The sequence below is a fragment of the Cyrtonyx montezumae genome, unplaced genomic scaffold (genome assembly GCF_038088225.1).
Source record: "Cyrtonyx montezumae isolate F1298 unplaced genomic scaffold, pur_monq_1.0 scaffold_17, whole genome shotgun sequence".
Classification (NCBI taxonomy): domain Eukaryota; kingdom Metazoa; phylum Chordata; class Aves; order Galliformes; family Odontophoridae; genus Cyrtonyx; species Cyrtonyx montezumae.
The window spans coordinates 21,810,961-21,829,046 of record NW_027071903.1 but is presented as its reverse complement, the minus strand read 5'-3'; the positions used below and the strand labels follow the sequence as shown (position 1 = coordinate 21,829,046).

Here is an 18,086-nt window from a genome sequence, read left to right as displayed (position 1 = left end):
AGTTGTGTCAGTGTCCTCTCTGTGTGTCTCTGTCAGCTTGTATGACACATGCTCAACTTTGCTGTCAGTTGAATATTCAAAGGGGAAAACAGCAGTCACATCCCCCAGCCTGGGCAGAGCCTGGTCCCCTGGTTCTATCTGCTGGACATGAGCAATGCTGGGCCAGAGCAGTTAGGTGAGGGCCACAGTCGCATCACTCTTTACCTCCCTTAACAAGCCTCATTACTTCTGTTCCATTAAAAAAAAATAAAAAATAAAAACTTTCACCAAGTGATGTTGTTCATAGTCTACTTCAGTACCAGGGGAGATGTTTTGTCTTCTGAGCATACTCGGTAATGAATCCAGAGAGGAGTTCTGGTCTCGGAAAGCAATGTAAGATGCCATTCAGAACAGCCAAACCTCTTCTTCACTACAGGATCCATCATGAAACTATTCACAGATCTGATGTGTCACCCAAAAGCCTGAAGAAGGTATCCCAGCATCTGAAATCATGAACAGAGGCATCATATCATAAGCTCCAGATGACTTATCCTAAAAGGCATACTGGTATTTCCTAGACTTTTTGGTATAAAAACTGTCAAGAAAAGTTTTAGATGAATCAAGAAAAAACATTTTACATTTAAAGGGCAGAATATTATGCATCTGAGCACTATATACAAATATCTGCAATACATACACTAATGACTGAGCAATATTTATTATTTTACATATATTGCTAAACATATTCATTTCTATATATTAATATATATCTATTATTTATCAGTAAGATTTTGCATTGAGATGGAAGCGAATCAAGTACATCTGGCAATTAGCATATTTTAGATTACTTCTGACGGATAAACAAAATAAATCAGAGTGTTCTTGTTCCTATTCACAGATTGTAAAGGAAATTTAAATGAATATCTCAGCTGCTGGTTAGCCATGTGGATGTTTGAAGAAATAATACAAAAGCTTTTCTTGATCACTCAGCTAGTGAGTGTGGTGGTGATGGGTGGCCACAAGGCAGAGTGATAGATGGCATTTTATGACTTCAACAATCCTTGATGTAAATATCCTCATGGCCAAAATGGGAAGATAGAAGCTGGATGAGAAAACAAACAGGTGAGTGAAAAAACTGCCTGGACCATTAAGCTTTCACAGGTAGATTAAACAACCTAGTCTAAATGCACCTGGCTGTGAGAGGCATTCTTCATGTTGACTTGAAGTAATGCTTCCTCCCATCAGTGACTGGGAAGATGTGATGGAGAATCTTCAGGAGTTTCCAGATTACATCAAGAGGGGGATAGGGGTTAGTCCATATGCAGGAATTTAACAAAGCTAGAGCAAGGCAAATGCCAAATGGTGTCTCTGGCACAAAAACTGAATTGAATTGAATTGGCACTAGCAGTTTAGGGAATAGCTCTTCAGAAAGGAATGTGGAAGTCCCAGTGTATGGCAAGCTGAGCATGAGCCAGCAGAGTGTCTCCGCAGAGGAGAGCAATAACCATTTCAGCAGCCATTCTAGCAAGATTGAAACAGCTGTTCAAGGGAAGCCCGTACTTCCTTCTGCTTTTCACTTGCAAGGCCAACCATGGAGAAAGGTATCCCATTCTGGAGTCCCTCCATACATGAAAAAGACCATTAAATGGAAAAGAGTTCAGATCACTAAGACGATCAGAGGAAATACAGCTGAAGATTGTAATATCCTGAAAGGGATAAGAATCCAGACTTCATTTGACTGTGAAGGTACATAAGGTCAGTCATGATAATCAATGTGCTGATAATCAATGTTGATGCTGCAAATTGTCAGGTATAACCTTACTCAGCTAATACCTCTTTCTGCAATTCAGGCAGCTGCACCTTTCTGTGCTAATGAATAGAGATGAATAGGCATTCCCAGACAGTGATTCCAATGAAGATAGATTCGGTGAGAAATACAATATAGATTTCCGATTTCCTTTTCTATCTGGTGCAAAAGATGCTTCAAATTTCTGTCTTGAATGTGGCCATCTATATTTCAGATAGCTAAATACAGGCTGGTAGATTGTAGATGATCTAAAAGAGGAAAATTTCTTACAATGCTGAATTCATTAAAAAATGTCCAGTGGAGCTGAATAAAGAGCAATGCAATATTTAAAATAAATAAATAAATAAGCAGGTCATTGTTTTGTATGAGGACAAGTAATAACATGTTCATTCTATCCATTCTTCATGCTATCAAATTTTTGTCTGTACATTCAACAATTTTATTTGCATTTGTTTATTTGAAATCTATATGTGCTATGTATATCTATATATGCTATGTATGTACTTATGTGTGAGAACAGGTAAAAAAAAGTTTTTTCAAAAAAAATCTTAAGCAGAGAATTTAATTAGATTACAGTTCAGAAAGAAAGAAACTCTTATTTCACACACTGAAAATAAAATGCATGAATTGTTGACACAATTACATTTGGGAAAATACCAGTAGAACTGAAATATAAAGTAGGCGTGGCTATATTTTAGCTTAATTTAAAAGGAAAGCAGGCAAACATTAAGGGGAATCCTAGATTTTCAGTACTTAAGTTCACTGTTTTTCTTTTTACTTTGTTTTTATGATAAGTTTTTTTTATAGTCTCAAAATGTTATATACCCATTTATAGTTGTTTCTCTCACTTAATAATGGAACTGATTTCAGAGAACTTCACTGCTTTATATTCATCCTCATCAAGAGTTTGCTTCTTCATATCTTTCTCTTGGCTGATACAGGCTGGGTTGCTCCTCCTTCACATGGAAGCTGATGAAGAACCAGGGCTCAAAAACCAGACATACTTCACTTTGCAGGGGTTCTCCTACCTCGCATCTCTTCAGGTTCTTCTCTTTGAGGGAATCCTACTCATGTTCCTAATCACAATGGCAGGGAACTTTCTCATCATCTTTGTTGCAACTGCTGATCCTGCCTTGCACACCCCAATGTACTACTTTCTCAAAAACCTGGCTTTGATTGAAATCTGCTTTACATTAAACATAGTGCCCAAGACGCTTATGGATTTGCTGTTGGAGAGAAAGTTCATTTCCTTTTCTGCCTGTGCCCTGCAACTTTGCTTTGTCATATTCTTTGTCACTTCTGAATGTTTCCTCTTGAGCGCCATGGCATATGACAGATACGTGGCTATATGCCATCCCTTGCACTACACCACCAGAATGAACAGGCGATTGTGTTTTCATATGGTCATAGCATGCTGGGTTGCTGGTATTCCATTTTCCGCAGGACTCACTGGCTGGTTATTCAGCTATCACTTTTGTGACTCTAAGGAGATTGAACATTTCTTTTGTGATATTGCTCCTGTTCTAGATTTAGTCTGTTCAGACACATACTCATTTGAGCTTCTTGTGTTCATCGCTACTGTTACAATTGTTTTGATCCCATTTATCTTAATAGCAGCCTCTTACATCCAGATAATCCGTACCATCCTCCAAATGCCATCTTCTGAAGGAAGACACAAAGCTTTCTTCACTTGCCTTGCTCACCTGGTGGTGGTGATTCTGTTCTACTGCACAACTGGCTTGGTACATTTAAAGCCAAGGTCCAGATTATTGGTAAAGAGCAGGAAACTGGTGGCTCTTTCGTATACAGTAGTAACTCCTATGCTGAACCCAATCATCTACAGCTTACGAAACAAAGAAGTAAAGCATGCTCTACGGAAGATATTTGGAAGGAGACAGTTCAGCAAGACACCTATGCACAGAGGGTTTCACCTGTTTTCTAAAAGTTGCTCAAACTTTAAAGATTAAAACTGGAGAATGAATGCTTTTCTCAACGTCTGCAAAGAGTGGACATTTTACCTCTTACTGGAAAATACTAAGAAACGTACATCATCTATGTACTGAATAAATATGTTTCATGAAACTGTTCAAAATATCATGGAGACTACAGAAATGAGCGACAAAGTCAGTCTAATAATTACGACATGTTTAAATCTTTGCCCTTTTACTACACACTGGTTTGCTTTCTAGCTAGTACAAAATAAATCAATGTCATAAGAACATGATTCTTATGTATGACTTATGTAACATTAGTTATATACATTAGTATAAACCTAATGTACAGCAAAAATCTAGCTAAGTCAGAAAACAAAACTGTACAGATTCAGGAAGAAGATGCCAACAGATGGCTGGCATAGCAATATGGCTTATTCCAGAGAAATCATTTCCACCCACCAGAGAGTAAAAATGAACTAGATAAATTCAGTTGAGTAGGTAGCTGGATGGAATTCAGTTCAAGATGATGATATCTGACCATAGGTATCTATGGGTAAGTCAGCATCTCTATCATCGTCACAGTCAATGACAACCTAGTCAATTTGATTATCAACATTTCAGGAGTGAATTGGTTGAATAGCTGAGAGGAACTTGATTTGGTAGCTTGAAGACCTAGCATTTTTGTAAAAGTCCTACATAGTCCTATTTTGGTTCCAATGTAAAAACATGTGAGTTTCCCATGAGCCATGAGTATGGCAGCGCAGATGAGGTATGAAGTCATGAAATCACAGAACGGCTGAGGTTGGAAGGGATCTCTGTAGGTTGTTTGGTTCATCCCACCTGCTCGTGCTTGACCACCTGTATCTGCTTGCCTATAACCATGTTGAATCAAGATGATCCCACAGGTTGTCAGAACTGAGTACTGCTGTATCACAGAATTACAAGTCAACATCAGGAAGAATTACTCCAGACCAGTTCACAACCTTGTCAGAAATTAAAAGGAACTCCAGGCACATCTGTGAAGATTTGTCTTAAAAAGGACCTCTTGAGGAGGAGAGCTTTCCTGGGCTCTATGGCTGCTCAGTGAGAGGGACATGGCATAGATGTGAGGGTGTCTGCATGTGACTTGCCTTTGTGCCAGAATATTGAAAAGAGCCCCCTAGCAAAGCAGTGGGTAGAAGATGCAAAGGGCAGAACCTTCCATGGCTTAGATCCTGCACTTGAAGCAAGAACTGTGGCTTCCCATGGACCTATAGAGCACCATCTCTCACAGGAGTTTTACAGTTCTGTCTGACATCAGGCACTACCAGAGGGGTGAAGGATTGCTGTCTACAGACACTTGATTTGGAAATAGTAATTCATATCTCTTTTGTGCATCCCTGCCTCCACGTTGTCTGGCTTCAACAGTGTGAGAATCAAGGAGCAGAGGGAGTATTAGGAAATGCTCGTGACTGGACAAATAAAGAAAGAAAGCTTAGGAGAACAGAAATCTTCTTTTGAGGTGTCTGTGTAGATAAAGATGCATCAATAAGTGTCCCACACAACATCATTGCCCCTAAATTGGAGAGAGATTAATTTTAAGAGTGGATTGTTTGGTGGATAAGAAGTTGACTGGACGCTGGCTTCCAGTGTGGTCAACAACCCTATGCCCAGGTAGAGAGTCCATACTGGGACTGGTAATGTTTAATATCATTAATAATGAGGCAAGCAGTAGTACACTTTAGGCAGACAGCTTTATCTCCGCGGCAGCTGAGATTGCTGCCGAGAGAGGGAGGCTGGTGTTCAGACCAGACCTCCACCCCTCTTCCACTCCCCACCACAGCGTTAACTTTTTAACTCCCAACATGATGTTCTGATATGGAATACCGGCATCAGAACCACAAAACCACAGCAAAAACCAATAACAAAAATCATAAAACCATGATATTCCACCCCTTATTCCACGTCACTACATCACGCTTAATATATATGCAGGAACAAAGATTAATATGCATTAAATACACACACACAACAACATATATACATATATATACATGGAATTTCTGACTGCACTCCCCCAACATCAAATTCCCTTGTGGTTCACACTAAACATTCCCATTCTTCTGCATCACCCACCAAGTGGACCCAGGTTCCACAGAGAGGTTTGCCCTTTCCAGAAGCTGGAAAGACCCAAACCACTTTTCTCAATATGCTCTTTACATGTACTACAGGGACCTTATCTCCCTCTACAGTAGGTAGAGAGCTGGATTGGGCAGGACCATCGCGATTGATGGATCCTCGAGTGTTGACCAACCAAGTGGCTTCTGCCTAATACGTCTCCCAGTGCTTACGTGTTCCACCACCCACTGCTTTCAATGTTGTTTTTAACAACCCATTATATCTTTCAATTTTACCAGAAGCTGGTGCATGGTAGGGTGTGGGAATACAAAAAGCATATTTAGAGCTGCAGCTGTGGAACAGGATAAACAGCATGAGAAAGGAAGGCTGAGAATCAAGGACACTTCCAGAAGAGGAGAAAAACAAGTTCAAGTAAGCTGTGTGATAGCAGGCCCCAATTGAAGGAAGAGTGCATGGCTTGGAAAGACTTACGACCCTGATTGGATAATTGCCTGTATGCATGGTTAAGGACTGCTTTGAGAAGTTATATTGTTGATATGTAAAGGCGGGTGGGAACGTTACAGGAGAGAACTTGTGAAAGTATATAAGGGATGTTAAAAACTGTAAGAAATGATTTGGATCGTTCACATCTGAGTCTGTGCCTGAGACACTGCAGTAGGGGATATGATAAATCCACTCAATGCCATGATCTTGGTCCAAGTATTTACAAGATAATTTTTTAAACGAGTCCCATTGTCTGACTCAATTCTTTCTGGAGTGCCATGTCACCATAGGACATGTTTCTCAAGACTTAAGATGGTGTTTCAGGCGGTACCATGAGGTACTGTTGGGAATTGGTTCTGGACATTTTATGAATGGATCTGTGAAGGACTGCACAAGCGCAATGATGAGTGGCCATGCAGGCACTGTACATAGCGATGATTTGTGCTGAGTTATGATTTACTGTAGAACACAGAAAAGGGATAATGGACTAATTAGAGAATAGTTGTCCTTATAAGGAGATTGCACCTAACAACCAATCATTAGGATACACGTTGTGTTTGAGCAATTAGCAAGACACACACTTAAGCGAGTAGCCAATCAAGTGGTTGTAGGCAAAACATCACATAGAGTATAAATCTAAATTCTGCTGTGCAATAAACGAGCACTTTGTAGCATCACATTGATGTGTGTGTCTCCTCTTTCACCGAACATGCATGGCATCTGGTGACCCTGATGTGATATGCCGAAAGGACTGCCCATCAGGTAGGCGAGCCTGGCACTGAGAAAGTGGCACAGGTTGTGAAGAACTGCCCATCAGGCAGGTAAGCTTGGCACTGGGAGGGTGGTACCATTTTGGTAGTGATATCGTCCAGTTGGAAGCTCAAGTGGAAAACCTTGGGCAAAAACTCTGGGCAACATGGGTCAAGCGGCATCCGCTTCAGAAAAAGCAGCAGTGCAACACCTTGTATCCCTTTCTATGCAAGCTGGGCACCCTGGGGATCCCTGGGACCCTTGGATCGCCCACTCATTCCCTAATAATACATTTCGTTCAACATTTGCCTCTCCTAGGCAGCATGATTGTTTCACTTTTTCCTGGGGGTGTAGGAGTGGAAATAAGTGCACCTCCCTGCACACAGATAAGAGCAGGACATCCCTAAATATTGCTAATGGTGAAAAAACTCAAAAGCTATCTCACTTGGATGCCCTTCAAATGTACTACTGCCAGCTATTGACTACCTTACTCCCATTTCTAAATCTTGAAACTCCCTGACCCTTGAATAGTCCTGTTCATTCCCACAGCTCTTCAACAAAGTACTTCCCTCTTACTCCAACACTAGCAAAGTCCCATAGTTATGCCGGGCTGACAGACAGAGCAAAATGTCTGTGAAATCTACATGGCTCTTAGAAATGTTATCTATCGCTCACCAAGAACAGAGGCACTCTATCCTATATAGGGAAATGGATTTCACTATCAGCTCGAGTTACCAAGGCCATAGCAAGTACACCCACCACCTGGTTTTGCTCTGATATGGCAAATGACAACTCTGAACACTAGCAAATCCACTTAGCTGTTTTAACTACTTGCATGTACCTTACATTAAGTGATGAAGCTATTCTCTTCCTTTATCTGGCATAACCCCACATTTAACCTGGCTCATTAGGCAATGGGTTCTCTAACAATAAATGAGTAATCATATTAGCATCATTAGGACTAGACACTGTATCATCATGCTGTGAGGGGCCTAAGTGGTTTTCAGGGTAAGATGCTGAAACCCACTTGAGCATACACATGAAGTGACAGGGCAATCATCAGTTAAAGAATAAGAAAATAGCCCCAACAGACAGCCAGGTTTCCAGTGCAAGCTACCATCACTGCAAGGCTCTTTCTTTAATAAGATGATCTACCATGACACTACCCTACTCTTAATGCAGCCCAACAGATTTTTCAGCTCATAAAACTAGAAGGAATATATATTAAGCTGACTTTTAGGGAAGGAGGCAGTGAGAAGACTGGTTTGTAAGACGAGTTACAACCACTCTGGAGCAACTGCAGCATTATTTCAAGTATTTCTAGCTGTTGCACCTTTCTTCATCTCAGGAAACTTTATAGAATACCAAGTACTCTGCATTGCCAACAGAATTTCTGAAAATAAGAATAAATTAAAAAACAAAAGCTATATTCCATGAGTTACAAATAACATTTGCCAGTTTAATAGATACAACATGAATAGTTTTACAGGCACAGCTTACATACATCTTCAAGCATCAAAATTAATCGTTGCCAAGGTCTTAGCTACTGTTGCCACCACTGTTCTTTCCAGAAGCTCCCACTTTCTGCAGCCGGCTTGCACTTGGCTGCCGAGGCATCCTCTGGGCAGATCCTTCCCGGCCACTCCTCTCTATGAGAACCTGGGTCCCGCTGACAGCAGAACTGCTTTTATTTCTCCCTGAATGAACAAATGCATACATTAATGTGAGTCAGCCCTGTGTGTCACCCAAGCAGCATCTAAGCTGCAAGCATTCCTTAAGTAATCATGCAAAAGGCTAATCAGATGAAGTGTATTAGGTGTATCCAGAATCTAACATAGAATGCAAAATTGTGAAATCAGGGCTACAACAAAATTAGTTGCAGTAGGAGCATAACTAATTCAAGTTTTATCTACAAAGCAGCCAGCCACTTCGTTTTTTAAATACTTGCTTGCATTTGGCACAGGAAGACCAGCACTGCAAACAGCAAGAACATGAAGAGCATCAAACACCTCAAGTCTGGGATATGTGAACTGATGTGCCACTGCTCACCTCCTTCTGAAGTCTGCAGACACTGAATCAGGAGATAAAACACCCTTCTGCTCACATCACTTGTGACATGATGAACAAGTTTGGGTCTCATATCATTGTCTGCAATTTCCAGGAGCCCAGATGCCTCTGCAACGAGCTACTCTCAACTCTTCTTACAGTGCTCAGAAGACAAGAGCTGCCCTTCTGTAGGCACAAGTGACCATCTCTGTCTGCATTGCAATATGACAGAAGAAAGAAGCAAAAGGCTAGAAAGGCCAAAGTTGAAGGAAGCAAGGGCCACACAGCCCACCCTGCCAGATTCAGCCAGAGGGGAAAGCCTGGCAGTCAAAGGTGTGCTGCAAACCAATGGCACAAGGGGATAAGTGAGGAAGACTGACATTTGCTGACACCAGAGAGAATTATTTCAGATGAGAAGTAATACTTGCATTAGGAAAGATAAAAACCAAAGAACTAAGAAACATAATGCAGAGGGGCTACAAGAGCTACACAGCTTATATTAAGGACAGCAAATTCCCAAAAGCATCACTAAACATGAACATATTAAGGAGGAAACAAACACAGGAATCCAGCTAGTTGTTTTCCTTAGTATCCAGTTACATGCATGTAATGAAAACGGAGAGCAACATTTACATAATTGTGTCAGAGCAACTTCCAGAATGCCACTAACTTCTGCACTCACACAGGAGTCTCTATGGCTGTCTGGATCATCCGTGCTGTCAGAGGGCACAGACTGGAGATATATATGCTTTACTTACCCAAATGCCTGGTCTCCTTGGAGTAAATGACAGCATTCACATCAATACCACAAGCTAACACCCCATTCTACAGGAAAGACAACCTGAGAACCTCCAAACTAAGGACATGTGGCCCCTTCTTATCTGTAAAATTTGACAGATTAGGGTAGCAAAAGAAATACATTCACTTATCCCAGCCACATCAGGTGTTCTTAATGTCTCTTATTGTAAATCACACTAGTGATCCACCAGCAGTTACCAGTCCAAGCCAGCCAACCAGCCTTACAATTCTTTGAACAGCTCAAGCTTGTAAGTACTTCAGAAGCTTGAGTAATGTGAGTATGGAACAAACAAATTGCAGGAAGGCAATACATGGTCTCACGGTATTTAAGAGAAAAACTGGCACAAAGGATTGGAGTTCACCATGATACTTTCAGCAGTCCAGTACATCTCTGTGTAAGTGAGGGCTATCCCCTTCCTCACATGCATACATCCAGAAAGAGTGCATGATCCCAGCCTGCACACAAGAGCTCTAACCACACCCACATACTAACAATTGTACCATTAAGTGCCACTAGAAGCTGGGTCCTTGATTTTCTGACCTAGTGGAAAAACTTTTGGGAGAAAGAATCTCTTTGTAAAAGAAAGCTATTCTCAGATAAAATACACACTGTCTTCCACCCTCTTAGGCTTGAAATCACAATAAAACAAATCGGTTACTTCAACAGTATAAGAACCAACTGTATTTTTGGAAGTATCATCTCTAGAACCATGCATCAAACTGCTGCTTGCTCAAAAGGTGTGAATAACAGGCATGGTTGGTGAACCTATCAGTTAAAACACTATCGGTGATATCAGGGCTCATTACTACAAAGCACAGAAGTTTACTACCAAAAACTCTGCAACTCAAGTATAACAGACTAGCAAACGGATTACATCATTATTTAGACCACTGACACAAGATGCCCTTATCCTGTCCGGCAGTCCTGAAACAAATGTAGCACAAATAATGTATGCAAGTCACGTCAAATGAGAGATGAGTTAAACACACATCTGTCCAAATACAATCCCAAAAGAAGCAGCAGTCTGCACCTTCTCAAGAACCAAATGCAGAAGAGAGAAGAACAGATGTGTGTGCCCCATTTAACCCAGTGCCAGTTCACTCCCATTCAAAAAAAGGCCAGTGCAAACTGTGCTTGGGCTTTAATCTCCCCAAAATTCTGCTCCTGTTGTCTCGCAGTAGGGCTTGCATGGGACACAGCAAAAGGTGGCCTTCCTAGAAAACTGAAGATGAAAAAACAGCTTGTAAGAGCGGAAATCCCTCTTTTTTGCAATCACAATGTGGTTACCAGGACTCAACTTTTGCCCAGACACTGGAGGTTGGAACAGTGATGAGACTTAAACAGCTAGACCTCGCTAGCAAGCAATTCCAGTATATAGCTATGGTTCTTCATCCTCGATCTGTCTGGTTTTCAGATCTCCAAAGCTGCTATAATATTCCTAACCACTCATACACACGTGGCATGAAGGGCTTTCTCCAGAACCAAGACAGCATCCCTGTTAAAGCAGCCTCCCTGCAATGACTGAGTCAGGAGGACAGGCAAGATTGGCAGACTATGTTCAATTAATCCACTGGAACAGTCTAGAAGCCAAGGAAGAGGAAAAACAAATAGTTTTCAAACACACCTGCTAAAGCAGATCGTCAAGACAGTCAGTATGCATTAAGATAAATGGAGCAGCGGGTCATTATTTAAACACATCCCTACTCTTGCACACATACACATCTTAAGAGAAGAACTTGTAGAAAGAACACAAAGTTGAGATCTACAAAGACCACAAAGACCTGCACAAAACTTACAACCTTGAGCCAGGTATTCAACTGAATTATTAGCACTACAAATGCAAGCTTAAATTAACAAACCAAGTCCCAAATCCTATTCAGTAACTTTCGAGGAACAGGATTTTACAACATTTCCTACTGAACAGTAGCCTGTTCAAAACCATTAGCTTCTGCTTCTTTAAGTAGATTGATTTGCTGGCTTTCCTCATCACACACATGGGAAAGCCTCATTTCCTTTACTTCTCTTGTGTGGAGACTACAGAAGAAACGGAGAAGACGTTCCTTACTTTGTGGTAAGTCACAGAGAGATCTATTCAGTCCCACAGCAAGACTTTCTGGGTGTTTTTTGGTTGGTCGAAAAAGGAGAAAGTGAATGAGTAAGTTTTGTTCATGATGAACCTGTATCTCAGTATTTTGCCAAAGCCACAAATTACAACTCCATCATTCTGAGTATTTCTCTAAATCCCATTTCACTGTCAATACTTGCCTCACAGATAAAGAAAAAAAAAAATACATAAAAGCTTAAAAACTCTCAAAAAGATATACCTAAAGCAATCCTAGTACAGTGTTCAAACAGCTCCCAGCACAGCTGGGAGAGCTGTCTCAAATATACAGCACAGAGAAAGCCTAGCAGCTTCAGATGAGACTGCAAAGATCCCATGCAAGAAACAGAAGAGATACCTCCACTGGCCCAGAAAAGACCAATTCTCTTTGCTACCTGTTCATGTTGACAGCACCATCACAATCAAGACAAATCCTTAATATTTCTGTGGTGATATGTCTGTACCTCCACCATATTCAAGCTCCGTGTAGCATTAACCTTGTCAACAACTTTATCTCCATAATAAAGAAGCTTGCATTACAAACCCAGCATCTAGATGAACCCTGGGAAACACAAAACTGAGTAAGAAGAAGGTATGTAAAAAAGGGCTGCAAACAAGACAGCTGAGCCAGCCAGAAGCACCCAGGTGTGGTAACTATCACTGAGGGTCCTTGCAGTAAGAGTGGTCACGCTAAAACGCCGACCACAGCTTGAAAAAGTCCAGAAGCCTAGGTACAAAAAAAAGCAATCTCATGTTGACAGCTCATTTGAGCAAAGCCTTGGAAAGCAAGTTTATGAAATACACCTGGGCTGAAGTGTGGGGAACTGTGGAAAAATAGAAGAAAAGACTGAGAGGACCATCAAATAACAGGGGAAAGAAAGAAAAGAGCAGGGCATTGACAAATGCCTGTCAATAGAGAGGCAGAAAACCACAGAGAAACCATCAGGGGCTTGAGGGCAAGGTGACTTTACAGGAAAAGCAACCACAGAAACAATATATAAGAAAAACTGTATTTAACTAAATAATAAATTATCAGGTGCCTCATCTAGACTAAAACCAATGTCACTGTCCTAATGGGTGTGCACACATCTCCCATGCACAAGTGGGAAAAACTTCCCAAAGCACATCCTTACCCTTTAAAACGAGCAACAAACAACAAACCAATTACTGTGACAAAGCTTTGAACGCAGTTTGCACGAGGCTGTACCTAGCTAAACGCTCCAGACAGATGTTCTAAAACTCACAGTAATTTTGAGACAGCTATGAATTGTTACCAGTGAACAACTCCAAGCAGAACACTACAGTTTAAAGTGGGAATATTCTAGAGGAAAATGCAATATAATGTCATTTGTATTAAGTTCCCTGCTGCTTAAAAGCTTTAGCTGCTGAAAAAACTACTAGAAATGTGAGAGGAAGGAAGCAGCGCACCTTCTCAGCTCTACCCCAGCCACACCTTGATCTGCTTTAAAAAAACCTCCCTTCATCATGAACTGAGAAGCTGATGCCAGTACTTCACTGCTACTAATAAAAATTAGAGGGAGCAGACTCAGCTGATGCTTAGGTGTCTGCCTTCTGACAAAGGAGGAAGCACAAAGAGAAAGGGCAGACAGGCAGAGCCAAAGAACACCATGCGAAGCAGCTCAACAAGCTTATGCAGGACAATCACTGCTCTTTCTATCAGCACAAGGAGCTCTGGCTTGGTCAGCAAACAAGTCTCAACTAAGCAGGGGGCATCTCCCATTTTCCCAATGCCTTGTCCTGTGCAGAAGCCACACCATCCTCTTCTTAAAACAGAAGGAGCATCTTCCAGCAGGAGCTGGCAGCAAATACAGCTTTAGTTCCCTTTCTCTGCAGCAGTTCCTAAAGGGAAAGGAGGCAAGGCAAACCGAACACTCCTGCAGAACGGATCTGGCACAGAGAATACCACCAGTCACCCTGCTAGCACTTACCCCAAACTCCTGAAACCGGGCCACTGATGATGGACTGTGCCCAGAACCAGAAAGCACACAGAATGAGGATTCCTCCTCCTCTTCAGTTTCAGCTAACTAGTTGCTTCCCCAATTTAATGAGAGAAAAATTAGTCCACTGAAGATTTGTTCATTTTAACGGGATCATTATGTCAACACCATTTTTTCTTAGGGCTCCAGTAAAGCTCCTGCTCAACAGGCAGACAGCTCACATTCTCCTTCAATCTAAGGTACAGTAAAAAACACACAAGGCTGGCACCAGCAGCCTGGCTATGCATTACACCATTACCAGTTCTCACAAACCAAGACCCCTCTCTGGAAGTCTGTTCCCATGACCTTCAATCAAAAGTCCTAAACATCTTCCTCTGACACTCCAGGCCTCCAAGTGTGGACATCACCTGTGGTGTCTGACATAAGTTGTAAGGAAGTGCAACTGTGATGATCACACGAGGTCAGGCTGAGTACTCAGCTAAAGCAGCCCCTCCATGGCTGAGTCACAGCAAGGGCAGACATCTCCCACCTGAGAGGCTGCAGAAATACATCCTCAAAAGGAGGTCTTGACATAAAAATAAAAAAATTACCACTCTTCTCAACGTGAAGGAGATTTTACAGTCACAGAAGTAAGGATGCTTGCAATGAAACACTGTCATGACAAGTTCTGCCCCAAGAATTTTCTGAGGGCTAGGATTTCAGTGATTTTATTCACAAAGGAGTTAGTTGATGTTGATCAGTGAGTCTGGCTGATTGCAAACTTACTTGGGCTGATACAAACCATAAAGAGCCGTTCTCATTCAAAGTCTGCCACTGTTCTGAGTTCTGATGTGGTAAAAGCTCCCAGAAAGTTTAAAAATAAACTAAAAACCAGATGCAGCTGGGAAGACCAAGCCTTCCAGCAAAGCAGCACAAACACTGCCCACCAGCATTTGTGGTGAGACAGAAGACCAAAGCATCCCTCAGCCAGGAGCACTAAGCACCAGCTCAATGCAAGCTTCAGCCCAGTTTTCTCGGCAGACACACAAAATAACACTAAAACAGTGGCTTGATGGGCACAATCCTAATGTCTTAGTAAACTGTGTGATCCAGGGACAGCGTGCACTGACTAGCCCTGCAGATGAGTTCCAGCCTTGTGAAATAATGCAGAAATGTAAAATAAAGCATCGGGGAGATGCACAGACCAATTTAACACTGTGTTTCCCACAAGCAACACAGAGCTAGTGCAATCTTTCCCTGAGCTTCCCTGTGCTTCACTACTCAGTACACCTATACAAGGACAATGATGTGTTGGTTTTAAGTAAAAACACATGCCTGGAAGGCTGGTAGCACAGGGACACAGTGAGTCCAGGCAAAGCCAGGCAGCACCTGCAGCAGGAGATGCTCCTGGATCAACAGAGAACTGACTACAGGCCTCAAGACTGACACTAATTCCTGGAAGTTCACCATCGCTTTAATGCATTTCAGCACCTCAGGCTGATAGGAGGCAACTGATAAAGGCAGAAATAGTTCATCCACAGGGTTTCTGCCATTTCCTCTTCAGGAATTAATGCTGCTTCACACAAAGGGACCATTTAGCCACTCCAGGCCTGAGCTGGCCTAGCGTTATCCAGAAGCAGCTCACAGCAGTGGCCCAGTGGTAGAATATCCAAGTACCATACCATCCTCTGGCTTTTCTCACTGTGTATCTTTAAAGTCACTCCTTGGCCATATGTGAGGCATCCTCTCACCAGGCAACCTGCAACCGTGCGCATCTCCTCCAGCAGGAAGGAGGAACCCATCCGAGGAGTGCAGGCCGCACCTGGCAGTTCTCACTGAAACGAAAGCGAGGGAGAAGGGGACGCAAGGACAGCATCCAGCTCGGCCTCCTCCGACGGCACCCGAACCCGGCCCTCTGACAGCGTACGCGCCGCTCCTCGGCCTCGCCGGTCGGGCTCATGCCCCTCTCTGCTACACCCTTAAGCACAAGGGAAGCGGGAGCTCCGGCGCGGCGGGTCCGGGCCCGGCGCCTCACACGGAGCGGACGCCCCGCGCCCCTCCCGGGGCCGCCCCCCGGGCCGGCAGACGCAGCCCCCGCCGCGCGGCCCCGAGCCGCCGGCCCTCAGGGGCGGCGCGGGCGGAGCCGAGAGGCAGCGGGACGAGGGGGGGGCGAAGAGCGGAGGCAGTAGGGAAAAAGGCGGCGCGTCCCCAGGGGGCTCCGGGGGAGACATGAAGAGGGGAAGGCCCTACCTCGGCCGTCGACGGGCGGCGCGGAGGAAGGAGCGCTCTCGGGACCCGCCGGCAGCCGCTGTCCCGCGCACATGGACTTCAACACCTGGAAGACGGCGAGCGGCGCCACGTTCATGCGCAGCAGATCCAGCAGCACCCTGCGGGTGGGCGGGGTCAGAGCGAGGTCAGCGCGGGGCCGGGAGACATATCCGCTCCCCGCCCTGTCCTCGCCCCGCGCCGCCGCTCACTTGAACACCTCCGGGTCCAGCCCGCTGCCCGCCGCCTGCGCCAGCTCGAACAGCTCCGCCTCCTCCGCGCTCAGAGCCTTCCGTCGCGACCGCGCCGTCGCCGCCGCCTTCCCCAGCATCGCCCCCGACATGGCCGCCTCGCGCCAGCTGCCGAGGCCCCGCCCTTCAACGGATGGCCTTGTCTCTCATCTCCCGGCCCCGCCCCTACCACCGCCCCCTGCCCTGAGCTCACCAGCTGGCCCTGCTCCGGCCCGTCCTGCAGCCGCCAGGCGGCAGCCGTGCCTCAGTTCGCGGTTACCTGCGGCTCCCGGACGTGGTTTGCGCGCCGAGTTTCCTTCGATACCTGTTCGTGAAGAACTGGAAGGTTTCAGTCTGTGACTTTGGAATTGTCTTTGGTCTCGACATGTCGTCTTCTCCTGGACTTCACCACTCCGGAACGGAAGGTGCCGCCTCGCTCCTGAGCAGCACCTTCCTTTAATAAAACCATAGAATCATAGGATCGTTTGAGTTGGAAGGGATGCTTAAACGCCATCTCATCCTACTCCCTGCAATGGACAGGGACACTCAGCTTCAGTGGGTGCTCAGAGCACCCCCAGCCTGACCTGAGTGTCTGCAGGGAGCGGGGCACCACCGCCTCTCCTGTGCCAGTGCCTCTCCATCCTTCGTGTGTAAAACTCCTAAATCTGTCTTTTAGTTTGAAACCATTTCCCCTCATCCTATCACCACAGACTCCAAAAAAGAGCCTGTCCCCTTCTTTCCTGTAGCTCCCCTCTAGATGCTGACAGGCTGCTATCAGGTTGCCTCACAGCTTTCTCTTCTCCAAGCTGCACAGCCCCAGCTCTCAGCTCTCAGCTCTCAGCCCTGTCCTTGCAGGGAGGAGTTCCATCCCTTGGATCATTTCTGTGGCCCTCTTCTGCATGTGCTCCAACAGCTCTATGCCTCCTCTGTTCTGAGGACTCCCATCTGGATGCAGCCCTCCAGGTGAGGTCTCACAGTGCAGAGCAGAGGTGCAGGATCACCTCCCTCTCCCTGCTGGCCCCGCTGCTTTAGATGCAGCCCAGGATACGGGTGGCTTTCTGAGCTGTGAGAACACATTGCTGGCTCATGTCTAGCTTCCCATGCACCAGTACCCCCAGGTCTTTTTTCGGCAGGGCTGCACCCAGTCCTTTTATTCCCCAGCTTGTACTGGTAATGAGGCTTGCACTCGTTCCCACTGTCAGTGTCATTGAGGAAGATACTAAAGAGCATCAGTCCCAGGACTGACCGCTGAGGGACACCACTTATCACCAGTGTCCATCTGGACACTGAACATTTTAGGGTCACCAAAAGCCTTCCTGAAGGTAACCTCCATTGCTGGTAAGTTCCTGCCCGCTCCAACTCAGTGCCTGCAGTCACTCCCCATGAGGTTGTGACACTCCACCCTGACTTTGGGCAAGGATGAGGTTGAGGGGCTGACAGGTGGAAGAGGTGCCTTGGACCCCAGGCAGGACAATGGATGTCACTGTGTGGCAGGAGCCATGCAGCCATGTGTGCAAGCTGCCCCAGGGAGCTAAAAATGGATAAACAGCCGCAGACTGTCCTCCTGTTAGGAAGGGTACCGTACCATTGATGTGCCTCAGTTCTCAAGCCAGCAGAGTGCATCTGGCTTCACGCAA

General features: G+C 44.6%; 3 protein-coding genes across 3 annotated transcripts in view; 1 reads left to right on the top strand and 2 right to left on the bottom strand.

The window, feature by feature from the left end:
• The window catches only part of APBA2 (amyloid beta precursor protein binding family A member 2), a 289,129-nt gene that overhangs the window by 206,132 nt on the left and 64,911 nt on the right, over positions 1 to 18,086 (bottom strand). The gene's annotated exons all lie outside the window — the stretch shown is intronic.
• Positions 2,857 to 3,753, top strand: LOC136047172 (olfactory receptor 10A7-like). The gene has a single exon (XM_065734225.1). It carries the CDS (start codon positions 2,857 to 2,859, stop codon positions 3,751 to 3,753), a length of 897 nt encoding a protein of 298 aa, XP_065590297.1.
• On the bottom strand, positions 8,506 to 16,584 carry LOC136046892 (mitotic-spindle organizing protein 2B-like). The gene is made up of 3 exons (XM_065733725.1): positions 16,432 to 16,584; positions 16,205 to 16,341; positions 8,506 to 8,768 (listed from the first exon to the last, which is right to left on the bottom strand). The coding sequence occupies exons 1-3, from the start codon at positions 16,560 to 16,562 to the stop codon at positions 8,611 to 8,613; spliced, it is 426 nt and encodes a 141-aa protein (XP_065589797.1). The 5' UTR covers positions 16,563 to 16,584; the 3' UTR covers positions 8,506 to 8,610.

Excerpts from the sequence above, each read along its gene's own strand:
- LOC136046892 (XM_065733725.1), bottom strand. The coding sequence starts at position 16,562 with ATGTCGGGGGCGATGCTGGGGAAGGCGGCGGCGACGGCGCGGTCGCGA. Across the intron at positions 16,342-16,431 it reads CTGGACCCGGAGGTGTTCAA|GGTGCTGCTGGATCTGCTGC; the intron begins GTGAGCGGCGGC and ends GCCCACCCGCAG. Across the intron at positions 8,769-16,204 it reads GCCGCCCGTCGACGGCCGAG|GGAGAAATAAAAGCAGTTCT; the intron begins GTAGGGCCTTCC and ends TTGTTCATTCAG.
- LOC136047172 (XM_065734225.1), top strand. The coding sequence starts at position 2,857 with ATGTTCCTAATCACAATGGCAGGGAACTTTCTCATCATCTTTGTTGCA.